The 18,654-nt window shown below is 39.8% G+C and overlaps 1 protein-coding gene and 1 long non-coding RNA gene across 4 annotated transcripts; one reads left to right on the top strand and one right to left on the bottom strand.

Moving 5' to 3' along the window:
* Positions 1–8,026: 8,026 nt before the first annotated feature.
* Positions 8,027–16,991, top strand: LOC108199483 (uncharacterized). Of its 3 annotated transcripts, XR_010286488.1 has the most exons (9): positions 8,027–8,652; positions 8,814–8,897; positions 8,988–9,141; positions 9,244–9,300; positions 9,388–10,539; positions 10,706–10,990; positions 11,549–11,658; positions 13,866–13,975; positions 16,262–16,991. It is a non-coding gene; the product is annotated as an uncharacterized LOC108199483 (long non-coding RNA). The 3 variants fall into 3 exon arrangements; XR_010286487.1 differs by having other exon boundaries at positions 8,028–8,252; positions 8,574–9,141; XR_010286486.1 differs by having other exon boundaries at positions 8,028–8,652; positions 8,814–9,141.
* Positions 8,771–12,884, bottom strand: LOC108199482 (potassium channel KAT1). Its single transcript, XM_017367306.2, has 11 exons — positions 12,706–12,884; positions 12,416–12,631; positions 12,167–12,322; positions 12,012–12,069; positions 11,602–11,919; positions 10,732–10,971; positions 10,431–10,529; positions 10,299–10,331; positions 10,027–10,212; positions 9,268–9,940; positions 8,771–9,126 (listed from the first exon to the last, which is right to left on the bottom strand). Exons 1-11 carry the CDS (start codon positions 12,882–12,884, stop codon positions 8,984–8,986), a joined length of 2,301 nt encoding a protein of 766 aa, XP_017222795.1. The 3' UTR covers positions 8,771–8,983.
* Positions 16,992–18,654: the final 1,663 nt, after the last annotated feature.

Here is an 18,654-nt window from a genome sequence, read left to right as displayed (position 1 = left end):
CCCCAAACAGCAAACGGCCAGGGGCTTGTCAGGGTCTTCAGGGGTACCGCGGGACTCTTGTTTGTATTAGAGAACCTCTGGCAGCTGTCACAGGCCCTGGCGAAGGCATGAGCATCCTTGTGGAGGGTAGGCCAGTAGTAGCCTTGACGAAGGATTTTGTGAGCGAGGGAGGCACCCCCCGAGTGATTCCCACAGATCCCCTCATGCACCTCGCGCATAATGTATTCACACCTTACCCCAACGACACACCTGAGGAGGGGCCGATTGAATCCCCTTTTGTAAAGGATTCCATCATAAATTACATACTGGGCAGCCTTGTACCTCAATTTTCTGGCCTCATCTTTGTCTGTAGGCAGGGTTCCATTGGCTATGTATTCGTGGATTGGGATTGTCCAGAGGTTAGTCTCATCAGCTTCAACATCCATGACTTCAATTTTGGGGATGCTAGGCTGATACTGGATTTCGAGGGGGATCACCCCGAGCATGTGTGCATCCCTCTGAGAGCCTAATTTGGCTAAAGCATCAGCATCTGCATTCTCAGACCTTGGTATTTGCTCTAGCTTGATTTCTCTGAATTTCCCAATTAATTCCTGGGCATACCGCATATAGAGATCAGTGCGGGGACCCCTAGCTTGGAAGCCTCCTCGGATGTGCCAGACTACCAGCATAGAATCACTGTAAACATTCATGTTTTCCACTCTCATTTCCAAGGCCAGCTTCAGGCCAGCTATTAGGGCTTCATACTCTGCGTCGTTGTTAGTGGCATTGAAGTCGAAATGAATGGAGCTTTGCAGCTTATGGCCTTCCGGACTGACTAAGACAATGCCAGCCCCGGCCCCATTTCCATTTACAGCCCCATCGACGTACAGGTTCCACCAAGGGGAACAATTCTCAGGTATGGCTACTGAAGACTGGGGTTCAGGTGTGCATTCCATCCCTTCGACCTCAAAAGTAGGTGGAAATTCTAAGATGAAGTCAGCTAGCGCTTGCCCCTTTATTGCGGTTCTAGGCTTGTACTCTATGTCAAACTGGCCCAGCTCGACCGCCCATTTCATGATTCTTCCCGAGGCTTCCGGCTTGTGCAAGACCTGTCTGAGAGGGAAGGATGTTCGTACTTCAATCTTGTGAGCCTGAAAGTAAGGCCTTAATTTGCGGGAAGCCAAGATTAGTGCATAGGCTAACTTCTCCATGTTTGAGTAGCGGGTTTCAGCATCAAGTAATCTCTTGCTCACATAGTATACTGGCTGTTGGGCTTGCTCTTCCTCCTTGATCAGGACGGCGCTAATTGAGAACTCAGAAACCCCTAGGTAAAGGATCAAGGCTTCACCCTCCGTTGGCTTGGCCAGCAGGGGCGGGCTTCCAAGTTGCCCTTTCAGCTTCAGGAAAGCAGCCTCACATTCTGTCGTCCATTCAAATTTTTGCCCCTTTTTTATGGCTGCGAAAAATTCTCTACATTTGTCTGAGGATTTTGAGATAAACCGGTTTAGGGCGGCGACCCGGCCTGTAAGGCATTGCACCTCCTTTACGTTCCTAGGCGACCTCATTTCAATTAAGGCCTTGATCTTCGCAGGGTTAGCTTCGATTCCCCTGTGATTGACAATGAAGCCCAAGAACTTGCCGGATTCAACCCCGAACACGCATTTTTTGGGGATTCAACTTCATCCTATAATCCCTCAGTATGTCGAACATCTCTGATAAGTGTGTAACATGATCGTAAGCCTCCTTTGATTTTACTAACATGTCATCTACATACACTTCCATAGTTCTTCCAATCTGATCTTTAAACATCTTATTGACCAGCCTCTGATATGTAGCCCCAGCGTTTAATAGCCCAAACGGCATGCCTATATAGCAATAAAGCCCCCTGTCGGTGATGAAGGAGGTGTGTTCCTGATCTGGCTCGAACATGGGGATCTGATTGTAGCCCGAGTAGGCGTCCATGAAGCTTAACAGTGCATGCCCCGCAGTGGAATCCACCAATTGGTCAATTCGAGGGAGCGGGAAGCTATCCTTAGGGCAAGCCTTGTTCAGATCAGTAAAGTCTATGCAAGTCCTCCACTTTCCGTTAGGTTTTTTCACCAACACTGGGTTTGCTAGCCAAGTGGGGTAAAAAGCTTCTTTCACTAGGCCTGCCTTCAATAGTCGGTCTACCTCTTCTTGAAGAGCGGTGGCCCTTTCCCCGCTAATTGGTCTTCTTTTCTGTCTGACTCCCTTCCTGTCTGGGTCAATATTGAGGTGGTGGCACATGACTTCCGGGTGAATCCCGATCATATCCGAATGGTTCCAAGCGAAGACGTCCAGATTATTCTTTAAGAATGCGGTCAGGGTTTCCCTTAGGTCCGGTCCCAACTGTTCCCCAATTTTTAGTTCTTTAGTGGGGTCGGACTCATCCACCAAGATGGACAGGGTATCCCCAGCTGCTCCAGTCTTCACTTGGGTTTCCGGCATCCTTGGGTCGAGGTCGATCTCAACGGTAACCTCTTTGTTGCCACCCTCTTGGGGTTGCGTACCCAGGATTTCATGAACGGGAAGCCGTGTTCGGTTTCCGAGTTGATAGGTTACCATAGCACTATTGAAGTCACAAGGTGCCTCGCACTCATTTTCTTGCTTTTTATTCTGGGGCTGTTTTTGACCATCTCCTTCGAAGTCACTGTCAGTAACATCTTCCACAATCCCTTCAACCAGGGTTTCAGCTGTATCAATTTTCTTTGCTGGGAGTTCATCCGTGGGTGCAAGCCCTTCATGCACGGCATGCGAGGCTTCTAGATAAGGATCTTCCCCCGGATGTTGTACGATGATCACCATGTTGCAGGTTGCTTTCACAAACTTTATTAAAACTCTTCCCTGAGCCTTGGTTTCAGGTTTCTCTTCAATATCCACCTGCTTGTAACAGCTCTCCGGGATATCTTCATCCATTTGTTGGGCTTCTTTACAGGCTTTTACTGCGGACCTCAAAGCCTTGCTATAACATTCCCGGGAGTCAGCCTGACATCCTCGTACACACCCTACCCCATTGGGGGTTGGGAACTTCATGGATAGGTGGTATATTGAGGTTACAATTCGCATGTCCCTTAAAATGGGTCTGCCCAGGATCCCGTTATAGGAGATGTCTTCGTTTACTACCATGAACTCTGCAACCTGAGTGACAGCTCGGGGTTCCACTCCAAGGGTGATTGGGAGTCTTACCCTTCCAACAATCTGGACAGCATTCCCCGTGAAACCATACAACTCATTATAGCAAGCCATCATATCCTTATCCGCCATTTTCATTCTTTGATACGCATTGTAGGCCAAGATATTGACAGAGCTTCCGTTATCGACGAGGAGCCTGTGTACATTGACATTTCCGATCACGGCTGTTACCACCAGGGCGTCGCTATGAGGATGGTGTACCGCGCGCGCATCCCCCTCAGTGAAGGTAATGTCCATAGTCTCCCCTTTGAACATTTTGGGAGGCCTTTCAGACAGATGGCACACATTGGTTAAGGGCGGCCCTCGGGCTTCCCGTACGTATCTCTTCATAGCACTGCGTCCCTGGCCTCCCACGAAGGGCCCTCCGATGATCATTCGTACACTACCAGCACGGGTGTTACGGTTGGCTTCCTGGTTATTTGTCCTTTCAGCTTTCTTTTCCTTATATTTCTTAGCCTCTTGGGCTACGAACTCCGTCAGGTATCCTGTTCTGATAAGATCCTCTATGTGGTCTTTAAGATGAATACATTCCGCTGTGTCGTGCCCATTCAAATCGTGGAAAGCGCAATATTTTCCCTGGTCTTTCTTTCCAGGGGGTCCACTTCGAAAGGGCTTCCGGAAGAGTCTCGCCTTATCTCCGACCTCAAAAATGTGATCTATAGAAGCCGTCAGCGGCGTGTATTCGAGGTACCTTGCTTCTCTTGCCTTCCTCATTGTCAACCTTGACTTATCAAAGCCCTGCGTGCTGGTTGTGTTCACGGTAATGGGCGAGGTCTTGCCATCCCGGCTCGAGGATTTTTCTCCAGCAGGCCTTACGTAGGGATTCCTCTTGTAGGTGTTCCTCCTATCTGGGCTGTAAGACCTATCCCTCTTATTTTTCCAGCTGCTACGGCTTTCAGACTTTGACTCCTTCTTCAACTTAGCCAGGGATTCCTCGATCACTTTATGGGGTTCAGCCCTAGCAAAGAAGTCAGCTAGGGTTTCAGGCTCCCGCCCTTGCAACTCCTTCCAAAAGTCTGTCCCGGGCCTTACCCCTGCTATCAAGAAGTTCTTCAGGGTTTCTTTTGAGGTTGGCCTAACCCGGGGTACCTCTGCGTTGAAGCGCTTGAAATACTCTCTCAATGTCTCATGCTCCTTTTGCTTGATATTGGCCAGAGTGTTGGCAGGCGGGGCGTAAGTGACGGAAGCCCTGAACTGTCCCACAAACTGTTCGCACATTTTCCTCCAGGAGCTGATGGAATCAGCGGGAAGCCTCTTGAACCAGTGATGAGCGTCATCCCTGAGGGTTGCAGCCAACAAGCGACATTTTGTGAGATCTGGAATTTGGTAGACCTCCATCTCAGTGTCAAACCGGCTAAGATACTCCACGGGGTCCGTGGTTCCGTTAAATCGCAGGTCGCCAACCCCCCTGTAGATACGAGGCAGGGGCGACTCCCTAACCTTCTTAGTAAAGGGTGACTTCACGGTAAGCTCGGCTTTTGACTTCTTATCGGCTTTCACCTTCTTTAGGGCTTCCAGCAGTTCTTCCATCTTGCATTTATCATCCCCACCATCAAGCGCAACCTCATAGTCATCATCCAGGGGTTGGTCTTTCTTCTTGCTCACTTCATTATCATTGTGCGACCCTGAGCTTTCCTCATCGTCATGAATGGAGATAACCTTTGACGGCCTTTGGTTTTTATCCTTTGACCGAGCTTCAGACACGGGCTTCTCCGGTCGTTGACTGGGAGGAGCCCTATGTTGCGAGCCTTCAGGTCCATCCCCGTTAGGGGCCTTGTTGCCAAGCCTGTGCCGCAAGTCTTGCTCGGTCAGTTTCCTCCCAAGGCGGTCGAACACACTAGCAGCCTGCGAGTGCTCTCTATCATCCATTTCGGGGTTAGCTTCCTTCTCAGGGTTGCCACCTTCTTTCCTGCCGTGTTCTGCACCGAAATCTAGCTTGGTGGGAGTCACCTTGCTAGCCTTTTTCGACCTTGCTGACTTTCTTTTCAAGGAGGCAATCCTCCTACTCATTCTCTTCATTTTTGCCTTCATCTCCTCGCGGGTCAGTTCTCCGCTTGGAAGATCACTTTCATCCTGCGTAGCGCCTTCCGGCGTCTTGGGGTTCTCAGTATTTTCGGGAATTTCTGACATCTCTCCTCTCTAAGATCAGTAATCCCCTCCTTCTAGCGCCAAAAAGTGTTGTGAGAGGAATTGATACAACACCCCCAGAACCGTATAGCACAATTATAGGGATATTTGTTATAACTACGAAAGTCACGGCTAGCTCTTAGGGGCTACCGTTAACATAAACTAACGAAACAAATGAGAAACAAGTGTGTTTAAGGGCTGAGCTTGCAAAGAACCAAACAACGAGGCCGGAATTATGGAATTCCGTCCTGCAATTGCCCGGAAATATCTGTCACAAAGGTTACACGTGCCTCTCTTTAGAGTGTAGAACTCGTGAATATGATTCTCGTCCCTTTGCAAGGTGCCTACATACCCTATATTTATAGGGATCAAGCCCATGTAGTTCTCGATTTAGGACTCTGAAGAGATAAGCTCTTATCCCCTCTAGTTTAGGATAAAACAGCCTTCTTTCAGTAGTTATCCAGCGGTATCCCACTCCAAGTAGGTCACTTGAAGCCTTCATCTTGCATAATTATCCGATTATTCCTGAATTATCTTCCCCCGATCATAATTATCTTCATAATGTATGTATTTATCCCTTAATTCGTAGATAAATAATAGCTAACACACTCCCGATATGTCTCCAATTCGCCCTCCTAGAAACAAGGAAGAAGAGTCCTGTTTGGAGTCTGCCTGCCATTCTGCCCAGGCGGCGGAAGCCCTGCCAGCGGCATCCCCTAACTACAGCCCCGTAACTGCAAGCCAGGATGCACTTAGCGGTAACCCCTAGCAGTGGTAACCCCTAAAGCGCCTTCAGGTGCAACCCCGTTCTGATGGCAGCCTTCATTACGCCTCCAATGCAAGTCCATACACCTTCTTGTACACCTTCAATGATCCACCCAGCCATGGCGAAGCCCATTATTCTTAACCAAATGATTCCAATAAGCCCAAGTGAAGCCCAAATAATATGATGGGCTATAAAATAAGCCCAGGGAGATTTTATGGCACAACAGTTATGATTTATATTTAAGCAATAATATTTTTAATTCTTAGACATGTCTTTTTATTTTATCTTTTAGTTATTCTATATTATTAATTTATTGTGTTTCATTATTTGGTAGCATGACAATAATATTTTATTATACGACTGTGTTTAATCTAGATTTTTATTGAGCAAAGTTCACGTTGTGTACTTGTAGTTTATGTGTCAGACCACTAAAGATACCGATTTTCTAAAACTACCACGCGCAATACCCTAATTCCTTACCCGATACACCATGTGTCCCGCCGGTCAAAAATCCCTGACCGCGTTAACTTCCATGGGGGTAATTAAATAATTTGTTCAGAGCAACGGCTCTTTTAGGAATCTTGAGTATTTAACCCCCAAATAAGTGTGCAGCTTGGTCATAAACTCTAATCTTTCCATCTCTCAAGCAGTTCACTCAACCTAAAAAATGAGCCACACTATTGAAGAATGTGATGCAATCCTCGATCTCGCGTGTGACAGCAACCTTATGAGTGTTGTGAGGATTAGATGGTACGGGCCGAACGCAGGGTGGAGGTTCCGAGAGTGTCATGACGAAGAGTGTGGCTTTCACAAATGGGTTGATGAACCACCTTGTGATCGCACACCAATGATAATCAAAGAGCTGTTGGAGCGCGATTCAAAGCACCTCAATGAGGATCGGCGTCGCCGAGATCGTTTGGTTCAAGTCCCAAGTAAAAAATAAAAATGCCAATTTTCATGAATAAAAAGATAAATAAGATATAAAGAAATGAGCACTTCAATGAATATATCTTATTTAGACTGAAACAATATGTATTTATATATATATATTTTGAAAATAAACGACATATATCTACAAATAAGATACGTTAGACATATATTAAATATTTAATATATAAAATACCAGAAAAAGTACTTATTGTTTTTCTCTTTGTCAAATGGAGTATATATTTCAAAATAAATTAGTATCAAAAGAAAGTCGTTTATATAAACATATATTGTGGTCCTTTGGCAAAGTAGAGTTTATTTATAAGCGAGAAATAATTCAATAACAAATTATTATATATTATTTTTTAATATAGTTCTTACATTTTTCTAAAATCAAAATACAAAAATAAAATTAAATCAATTAAATCACTATGAAAATAGGATTTTTAACTTTTCATTTCCTTTCATGTATAAGTTAAAAACTGACTTATACGTTAGGGGTGATCACGGTCTGATTTAAACCGCAAAATCCGCATAAACCAATCCAATATTAATCCGATCCAAACCGAAACCGAAATGAGGTTTATGGTTTCGGTTTGACTAATTTAAAAAATCGTAGTTTTTGGGTTGGTTTCGGTTTTATATTAAACCAACCCGTTATAAAACCGAACCACATATTTATTTATATATAAATATTTAATATTATATATATACAAAATATTAATTTTATATAAATATATTAATTTTTTATTTTATAGTTGCGGGGTTGTTGTTTAGTTACTTACCTTATCAATACCAACTACAAGTCATATCAATTCAGTAATCCACGACTTCGATTCAAGTTTATGCATTATATTAGACTAAAATTTGTATTTTAATTTAACTTTGTGAAATTGTGTAGATGGAGACAAAATGATACTTTATTTTTTAGTATTAGTTATGATCCTCGTATGTGATTATAAACTTTAGTCATAAACCGATCAATCTGGTTAACCGAACCATCAAAAATCGCATCGGTCCGGGTTCATTGGTTTGCGGATCACGGGTTGATTTGAGATTTTAAAAAACCGTTAATGTATGGTTTAGTTCCGATTCTACCTCCGATCCAAACCAAACCGGACCCCCGCACCCTGTTATACTATTATGTTCGAGCTAAAAAATTAGAAAAACAAGATGAAGCCCCGTTCACGTTTCAACCAGTGAGATCGTAGTTAAACTTCGTTGGCGATCACTCCACAAGGTGTGACCTGAATTTTTAATTACTTTTGTTACAATTCTAGCTCCTTTTCTGGTTGAAATGCGAATCTAACAATATTTTTCAATTTTAGTGCTTAGAATTATGATATGATGCAGTGTTCTAATGATTTAGAACATAATTCTTATTCCTTGTTAGGAATGAACATCAGAGAAAGAACTAGTATCTCCTAATTCCTAGCTAACTTCCTGACATGCAGTACTGAGTCTTAATTTATGGAAATTACTTTTTTGTCTTTGTGTTCATGTCTTTGATGGCCTGAATTGCTTTTGGTGTTTACCTGATTCTGCAAAAATTGCGAATAAGAACGAGACATAATTGAGACTATGCTATTGGATGAACACTCAAGGAGGAGCTGCTTAGTTAAGCTTTGCATTGAACTACGGTAACTTATACTCTGCGGTTATTTAAAACGTAATTATGTGGATGACATAGTCCATTGCTGGTTTTTATAGCAGAAGCAAGCATCGTTGCTGAATTGATAGATTCTAGAAGGGCTGAAATTGATAATTATATATTTAATAAACCTGAAAGTATCCTATACAGTTTTATTTGCATCCCTCCACGGGAGGCCAGTGTAGTGCTTTTAACCGATTCTCGATTTCAAGGCGGTGATCCCTCCAAAGGAGAGTATGATTTGATTATCGTAACCTATTTTTATTACAATAATCAGGTATACAACTAATAAAGCTAACTAAGAGCTCTCTTGATATTCATCAGGGCCTCATGTCACTCATTGTTTCGCTTTGCTCTGGAATAAGAAACAAATGGTCACCATCCCTGATTACACTCAAGTCATCTATCTCTGCATTCTCTGAGTTTACCATCTTCGTGAAATTGTAGCCTCCATATTTTTGACCTGCATTTTACCAAGGTACAGATGACTAGAGTAATGAGCATCAATGTAGGAAAACACTAATGACAATAAATGTACTTGATAAAGGTTTATTCTGAGCAAGTAAACTTGCTACTTCAGTTTCAGGTTTGATTTCAAATTTACCTGCGATCCTGAATAGCTCGTCAATCGAACCAGGTAAGTTGATTAACTTTGCAAGCTGCTTCTGTGATGCATTGTTCATGTGAATAGTAACTCTTATTGTATTTATTTTTCTAACTTCAGCCTCAGCAGAATGGTTCAAAGCTTCTGAGCTGGAGCATAAGGAATCTTTTTGGTAAGAACTAGAACAAGTGGTGACCCCAGTATGTGTTTCTTTGAATTGCTTGTTCCTTGTCTCATAACTTGACTCTTCAAGAAGCTCTATTTTCTGCTCATTTGTTGACCTTGTATTTTGATAACTCAGTAAAAGATCATATATGCATTTGTTTCCTTGATTTTCTGCCAAACTTATTGGTGTACGCCCTTTGGCATCGAGCTTGTTTACATTTGCTCCACCTTCCAGCAATATCCTTACATTTTCAGGATGACCTGTGCGCACAGCAACATGCAGGGCTGTTTGGTCATCCTCAGCTATTGACTTTACTTCCATACCATATCCACTTTTGGTCCTGTCGTTCTCTGCAGCGACTGAGTTCCCTTGTATCAAAGGTTCACCACTAAGATCATATATCTGATTTGCATGATAATAGTTTTCCCCTTCTGCTCGTACATCAAGCTGTTCTGAATAGATTGACCCAGGACGTTTATGACTCTGAAGGCCAGAGTTTTCAAGATCCTATGAATTGAAAACAATCAACTTCACAAGATTTGTAAACCCTCATAAGTACTTAAAGAGCAAAAGCTAATTAATCTTTATTCTACCTTGTAAAAGTTATTCATGATAATACGTCCATCGTCAGAATTTTCATGAATTATATTCATGAGTGCGTTCCTATTCAGCCTCAATATTTGAGAGATCTCAGTGGTTCGGGCTGTGTATGGCTGTGGCCGGTGGCAGAGAAGTCCTACTTCTCCGAACAATTCCCCTTCTGTAACCTTGCCTATGACCTGTAATTTTGTTGGACAGGAATTAAAACCATGGAGTTATGGTCAGTGTATAATAAAGTTGAAGTATGTAGTCAAAACCAACTTACTTGATCATGTCCATCAATATTCACTATCAGATCCTGCCATCATAATTATGGCCAAACAAGAGATGTAAGGATCTAGAACTCCTACGTACATATTGATAGGGAAGAAGATGAATGGATGAGTTAAAAACTTACCACTGCTCCTGAAACCAGTATATACATATCCATTGGAGCTTCATTTTGTAGGATCACATCTTCTTTTGGTGGAAAGTACTCGGCCTCCAGTTCAGTAACCTTCAATAAGGTGTAATATCTTCCTATTAGTTTTTTTAGTTATTATACATATTAGTGTGTGGGTGTGTTATTTACTTGACTAGCATGTATCTGTTATTACTACCAAATACTAGTCATAGATTTGACTAGCTCATAGACTGTTTTCATTAGCATAGATGTGTTCCTGTTTATGGTAGGACATATAAGAAAGAAAAAGGACTACCAACTGAAATAGGTTATCGTGTGAGAGCCCTTGGAATAGTCTGGCATTCCGAATGATCGGAAAGAAGAGATGATTTGAAATACTTGATCGGATGGCTTTTGGCAGGCTACTCAAGGTATCTTGCTGTTTCAGACCATCTGTTCTGAACTTGAGACAGATGTGTGACAAAAGTTGGTTCTGAATGGAAGGTGGCAATCGGTTCCGCTTGGCAAATTCAGAAGCAGCTCCAACGGTGTCTCTCTGCAGAATACGAATACAGGTAGTCAGTTATGGCTCAAAATTATTAATCTCAAGAAAGTTATCAACCCAAAAAAAAAAAATAACAACACAAGTGGATTATTGTTTTTCCCATAACATATCTCTGGCACATTTCATTCTCTTGATTATTGTAAACAATGTGATTTCAAATTACATATTACAGAGACACAAGTGAGGAAGAGTATCTAAGCAACCGAGGAGAATTGGAGATTTTCCTTGCCTGCACATCTTAGTAGTAGATAATATATTAACTATTGTAATGCATGTATTCTTTCGATCAACAATAAATTTTAAAATTCTTTATTGTTCTCCAAAAAGTATATTGGCTCTTTAAGTTTGTTCTTTTTTCATATGATATATTATAACTGTATTTTTAGAATTCAAATGGTTCAGACATTTGAAGTTCCCTCATTTGATATCTGTATGCATATAATATTACCTACTAATTATTTTTATTTTTTTTGTTCGACTGCACCAATATCTATTTTGCTTTTCGGATATATAGCCTAATCCATCTCAGACAATATATTGAAAGTAAAAACATCATTTTATTTCTTAGACAGATCAGGAAACTGTAAAAAACCAGTGAAAGAATGTCGAAGGAGGACATACAAAGTCTCTGGTGCGGCTGGTCCAGTGGACAACAAGGTTTGTCATGTTCCCTATGAGGTATGATGTCAATCCCAAGTTAAATAGCATGTAGAAGATATCAAAGAGCATTTCCCCTGTGTTTTCCGCATGCAAGTCGCCATACCCAGTTGTAGTTAGTGTAACAATGGACCAATACATTGAAGTGACGTATCTGTTCCATAAGCTTTCTTCCTTAAATTTTGGGTACACTGCGCCAATCCAGGTTCTTTCAGGATTAGGATGTCTATCTGCAATTAAATAGTAAAAGCATCCGGCACAATGTACCGCGAATAGAGTCACCTGTACATTTAAACAGTAATGAGCTAATGGCGAATGCGTCTCATCAAAAACTCATGCAGAGTAGTTAAACTTTTAAAGGACGTAGTGCTTACAGTGATGAGTTTTGTGCACCTAATCCAAAAGTAATTGAACCGTATGTCCTTCTCAAGTCTGAAGGAAAGGAAACTGATTAGTGAAATATTGATTTGGTATTTGTAATTTATCACAACATGAAGAATCCAAAGACATTTAGATTTTTGCAATGGACCTTGCAAACAGGGAACTGACTCTTCTAAGACGCCAGAGTCTGAGCATGTTTAGGACTTTAAAACCAACTCCGCTGCTGTGTTCTGTAAGCAAGAGACTTATAGGCTGTAATGGTGCGGTTGAGCAGACATCAAAAATAAACCAGGTTGATATGTACCTGTTTACAAGTTAGGGTCAGTATAATGTCAAGTATGAATTTTGAGTTGAAGTAACTTGCTAGAATTACAGAATGTGATTGCCTCATATTGACCTTACTGCTATCTTCTTGCGGCTATCTACAAGAAGATAAGATTGGCTATCAACATATGCCACAAAGAAGGTGAGGACGATGTCAATGGCAAAGAAACCATTGACAATATTGTCAAATATGAAAAGTGCATCCTGCTTGTAAGTCAGAAACGCAAACTGAAATGGACAAACCCAAGCCGAATAAATGACAAGGATGACAAGAAACATCTCCCAAGCCCTGAAATGATGACAAGAAAATGAGAAGAGACTTATGTGAAGTGGTAATTTAACGAGCAGAAGGAGATTGGTTACCTGTAACGAGGATTAAATGGAGAAATTATATTCTTTCGAAGTTTTGTTCCTTGGTTTATGTTGGCTCCAAGAGATGGGAGGAGGCCATTAGAGAAGAAGCTACTTTGGGCTCCTGTACGCGTCTGGAAGTCATCAACACAAAACCGTTGCAAGAAGTTTTTGGTGCTGGTAAATGACATTGCGAGACTCTGACCTTCTCGCTGCCCGCTACAGTAGAGTCAGGTAATCTTGTAGAGGTTGTCTCACGGGAGAGATTATATACAGGCCGAAAAGGTAGAGTTAGTGGCACGGGTAGAGACTTTTACTTGTACTTGTCCTCTTTTATGCTTCATTTAATATGCTTCAAGCATATTGGGAAAGGCTATACAGCTAGCATGTCAACAAGGTGAGAACAGAGAAGAGGGAAGATTCTAAAAAGTGAAGTTCTGCACAAGAAGGGTAGCAATAGATGGGAGAAAAATTGCAGCGGAAAAAGTGACATATACTTAAGGTTGTGGACAAGGAGCTCTCTGTTGAATACTTGCAGAGATAAACCCTGGAAGACTGAAACAATGAAAAATGGTCTAGATGTGCTTGGTGGTGATAATGGTGGGAGCTTCATCATCAGAAGTTGCGGAGATGTGAATAATGTACTGACAAGAAACCCTTTTAGGACAAATATGAGTGTACATATAATGGTGTTTTCATTTCAAGCTCTAGAAATGGACCAGACATCCATAGAAGGATGTTAGGGAAGGTTTCGTTTAATTGATGCCACGTTGACCAATAGGAACTTGTTTTAATTACATTGAGGATTCTATGAACAACTCAATTTTAAAACTCTCTCCGAGTAAGAAGGCTGTTTGTTGATGCTACGCAATTGCAACCATACGAGTCAAATAGATTCCCGCCATATAAACAACGGTCCCTCCCCTTTTCTCTCTCTATCGGGGTTTACATTGCCAAATTTATGATAAGCAGGTGATATATGCAGACCATTCAACGGCCTGGATGTGTTTGATTATCCTGTCAAATAAATTTTTAAAATTTCTATTTCAAAATGTAAGAGGCAGTATGATTTCTGGCTTGCTCTTATAAGCTTATATCATACTTCAATAAGTTATGGAACTTTTTTTTGTCTTTCACAAAGTTCTGAATATTTGCTACATTTATTGGAACAGGTGAATAACATACGAGAACTACTGATATACACACTCTGTGGAGAGTGGAGATAAAGCGAGAGCCGGGAAGGGACCCAACACATATTTGATAAATCTGGAGATGGAACTATGTAAGTCAAAAAAACATGGTATGGGCAGATATTTGGAGATCTATCAATTATTTTGACATGCACATATCTTTAAAATTATATATTTATATGTATATTTTTTGTGAGGTGGAATCTTTTTTAATTTATTCCATATCATAGGCCTTGATCATGCATAAAATCACATAAATCGCATGCTAATTTCTCAATCATTGAGGTTGAACTCATTACCCCATTATTAATATGAGTGGTCATACAGGATACCAGAAAGCTATGCATGTCTCTGTGTCTCATTAAAAATGTCAACATCACGGACTTAATGAAGTAAATATAATTTTGTTTAAAATCCGCTACCTGATTGTAGAGAACTTCTTCTGGAGATAAAGTTGAAATTTGGCATGAGCAGATGCATGTGAATATGATCTTTTAGGGGTCAAATAATCTTCTTTAGTCTTAATATGTTTTGGAGCTTAATCTAGTTGGTCCTACTGGCTACTGATGATACTCATGAGAATCCCATGCTTTTGGAGAAGATTGAATGAACTTCATACAATTTAATGTAGTCTACTGTTGATGGAATCACAGGAAAATTGGTATATGTAAAGATAAAAGTTAAAAAAGCACATATCTTCATTTTCTTTCTGTGACTATCTTAGCGAATAATTAAGAAAGTTGATAGAAATTTTCCCACTCTGAAAATTAAAGTAAAATATTTATATGCTTGCAAGTTAGGAATCATCAGAACTCCACCGAGATGAACTGTAGTTAATTCTTATCTTAAACAAGGTTCTGAATATGAAGTACGAAAGTGATTAACACTTTGGCTCTATACTCTGAAAGCAATGGTTACCACATCTGTATTACTCCAAAACATTAAGGTTTTGTGATGTTAAAGGTAAAAGTGAAAAAAAGAATATGGGAGGAGGGATGAGGTGTCTGATTAATTTCTGATCAAGAGTTGCTTTAGCAAAATTAACCTATAATTCTTATAAGTTGTCATTACATAATAGCAACTTACCAATCTTAAGAATATGCTTCTGAGTAAAACCCTGAAGCACTTAATGAGTTCAATTAAAAAATATTAAATAAAACGAAAACATTGACTTAATTATATAGTGTTTAGTTGCAACAACTTGTTGTATTTAGTGCACAGGAGTCTTTTGCTGTTCTGACCCGTATCTTTATTGAGGGCACTGGTTTTACATTGTTGTATTCTGGTTTTGTGATATTAGGAATCAGTATTAGTTCGATCATGATTATCAGAACAATGATATAGATTAGGTGCAATCAAGTTGTAGCAAATGTGGTTAGAGGAAGGTCACAGTTCATGGACCATATGCCCCAGGCCCCCAGTCACATTCATGTACTACTCTGGCATAATATATGAGTTTTGTACTAAATGTGGGCCAGATCTTGTAAAATCGAGATATTTTACGAGGGTGTTTGGTTTGATTTGGTTTGGCGTTTTTGGAAGAACAATTACCACAATTGGTACTTCTCTTCGAAAATAAGTGCTTATTTTCTTTCAAAACGCGAAAACAAATACTCCTAAAGAAAGAGGCACTGTATTATCGCCTATCAAGTGTGTACACACAAATTTTGAAATGCTGGTAATGAAATATTCTTCTTATATGCAGTAGTGCCTACCATAGAGCCCATGTCAATGGCCATAATTACGGGTCTCGGACTTAATAATTTAGATTGCAAAAACATTTTCATGTTCATTCCGGATCTTGTTTGAAAGAATGAGACATACTGATTAACCTTTAAGCACTTAACACAGAATTCAAACATGATGGACCTGACATGAAAACAATCAAAACATTGTCCTTTGCCTAATGTGTGATGGAAATGCTTAATATTTTCATGGCTATGGCCGGTTGCCTGGTTCCATATACACACATGAGTTATATATGCCATGTGATGAGCCACTTTTTATGGTCCACATCTTTTTAGTGGTGGGCAACTCAAGCCACTTATCCTTTGAGAATTATCCCAGTGACTTGCAATTTTTTCTTATTGGTAACCATCTCATATTTGTCAAATACAAACTGGGATTGTCAGCCTAAGAAATGAGCACATCTTTGTATTTGAGGTTCTTCATAGCGAAAAGATGGAATTTGTTCGTTTAAATTTACACCTTACAAAATAACAGTATATGAAAAGAACATGGCCACTAATTAGTACCTAGAGCTTAGTTCAAAATGCATTCCCCCTGGATAATGTCAATATTAAGTTCAAAAAATTAGTGTAAGAGGTCATTTTTTCCTTAATCCTTAATCTGATAATTGCGTCTTATTTTTTTCTCAGTAACAAGGTTTTTGAAGAGGGTCCATGACCCTGATCCCGCACAACTAAAACTTGAACTCTTAACCCCTCGTTAGAGGTATAGTGCGTTACTGGGAGAGCATGCAGCCTTTGGTAACTTCTAGTCTTTATCTGTGCGCATAGAATTTCAATAACATGCATCTACCATGTGCACTGAGATTATGTTTGGATGGCCTGGGAAATTTTCTAACTAAAAAGGTATTCATGCTTAGCATAAAAACAAGACAACTTAAAATCACACAACTGGAATATTGGTCCAGACAAATGTTTGGTGGCCCTTGAGGCCTGGATGATTCAGCTGAACTCGCATAGTTTAGTGAGTTTGACTCGGGACAGACAAGGAACTCATGTCACATAAGCATCAAAGTATCAAGCTAATGATGGAAGAAGGTTGAGTTGTCTTTCTCAATGTATTTGTCAAACAAGGCCACCCTTTTATAGCTTCATTTGAAATACTGTATTTCATTGGCGTATCTGTGTTTTTTTTTTGTTTTTCTACGAGAAACCTTTAAAAGTAAATTCCGGGTGCGGGCCACCTGCTAGTCCCAACACCAGGTAAATCGAGTGTTTATGCACTGGTAGTGGTAGTTGGTCCTCAAGAAATGTATGCTGCAGTTGGTCCTCAAGAAATGTATGCCGCTCACGAGGATCGAACTCCTGAAAGTTTTTTGTACATTATAATGTTGAATTTATAAGTGTACAATTGTCATCACTAAGGTTTTCAATTTATAAGGTTTGTTGCTATTAAGTTGTTAAATGGTTTATAAAGTTTCATCGTATATTTATAATGTTTATCTAGTTATCTCAATTTAAATCAGTTGCGTAACGACATCTTTACGCGTGAAAATGATGATTCTGACGAAAGAGTGAAATTAAAATGATTTAAACTCATGAATACTAGCATATAATTTCGTGATTGTGCAGAACAGATGAAGAGGATATAAATCATTAGACATTCATGAAAAGACAATATGATAATGTATGGGCCTCGAGTGATGCGCAATCAATATAAACGTGAATATATCGCAGAATATACCGATACTTATCATTATATGTGGGTTTCGCATTCACATTTCATATCGGGCAGTGGCTGCTTTAAGATTTCTGCTAGTCACAAGTAAACATTCATATAATAAAATGAAATACAAAGTAATGCGCAAAATGAGTTTTAGAGCTTTTTTGTCCGGGCTTTATGTCGAAACTTAAAACTGTATCCAACTTTTAAGTCTCTAACTTAAGTCTCTCTTGGCTGTCAGGTCCGGCCCAGAGGGAGGGCAACCAGAGCGACCGTCCAGGGCTCAAAAAATTTAAGGGGCCCAAAATTCGTATAATTTATGGATTGTTATTAGTATATATCTGTCCAGTAACTATTCTACCCTAAATGACTACGTCCATACCTAAACTAATGGTACTATCAGTCATGCAATAACAGATAAATGTCATCAAACACTTGTTTAATCTTCTTTTTTTCTTTTTACATCCAATACACTTTATTGTTAGAACTTAACTGTTTTATAGTTATTTTCTTACTGAAGTTGACTAAAATTTGAGTTTATATAGTTATAAGTCATAAAATTTAGTGAAGTAAAAAAAAATTGGGCCCGTTTTCTTCTTTCGCCCCTGGGCCCTCAAAATGTATCCAACTTTAAGTTTAAAAATGCATGTTTGTGAAAGAAGTGGTCCAAATATCATTGTAATACAGTAAGTTTATGTCGTGTTTTTTAATTTCATGATAGTATAATGTTTTGAACTAGAAATATAAGCAATTATGTTGTTAGCCGAAAGCGTTTTGTACCGAGACACAACTCAAAGCAGTGTTTTCATTTTTTTTTTTAAAAACGCTATCCGTTATTATATCTTGAATGTTAATGTGATATTTGGGATTTTTTTAGGATGTGATATTTGAGATTTATTTTTTGAAATATTCTTTCGAAATTATGATACAAAAGGTGGGCTGAATTCTCCGGTTGACTTTATAAAATAGTCTATATTACGGAAATACGAGGTTCGAGTAATTTTACAACGCATTTTTAATATTTATGCTTTTCACCTCCCGTCCTTGTAATTTGTATCAAGTATATATGTTACACTTACACGTATCAATTCTTTGATGGAGACCACTATTGAATATTGATTGAAGTATTTTGTTTACAAAACTAAATTTTCAATGGGGACCAAGGGATTGTAGCTGATCAACCTTCGCCCCTGATCTCAGGTCTCAGTTCATTTTCAACCGACTTTTTTTATTTTTATTTGCTGACTGAGTTTTCTGTTGGGCCTTTTAGAACCCACAAATTGATCTGTGCTATGACTTTATTATATACTCCAATATATTACAAATATTATTATATTTAGCATAGAGCAGAGGGAGTAAT

The sequence above is a fragment of the Daucus carota genome, chromosome 8, assembly GCF_001625215.2.
Source record: "Daucus carota subsp. sativus chromosome 8, DH1 v3.0, whole genome shotgun sequence".
NCBI classification, from domain to species: Eukaryota; Viridiplantae; Streptophyta; class Magnoliopsida; order Apiales; family Apiaceae; genus Daucus; species Daucus carota.
The sequence above is the reverse complement of the archived record's forward strand: the minus strand, read 5'-3'. Positions and strand labels throughout refer to the sequence as shown.

Coding starts and splice junctions, on each gene's coding strand:
- LOC108199482 (XM_017367306.2), bottom strand. CDS start 12,884: ATGTCATTTACCAGCACCAAAAACTTCTTGCAACGGTTTTGTGTTGAT. Junction 12,632..12,705: donor CCATTTAATCCTCGTTACAG/GTAACCAATCTC, acceptor TCATCATTTCAG/GGCTTGGGAGATGTTTCTTG. Junction 9,941..10,026: donor TCATGAATAACTTTTACAAG/GTAGAATAAAGA, acceptor TTCAATTCATAG/GATCTTGAAAACTCTGGCCT.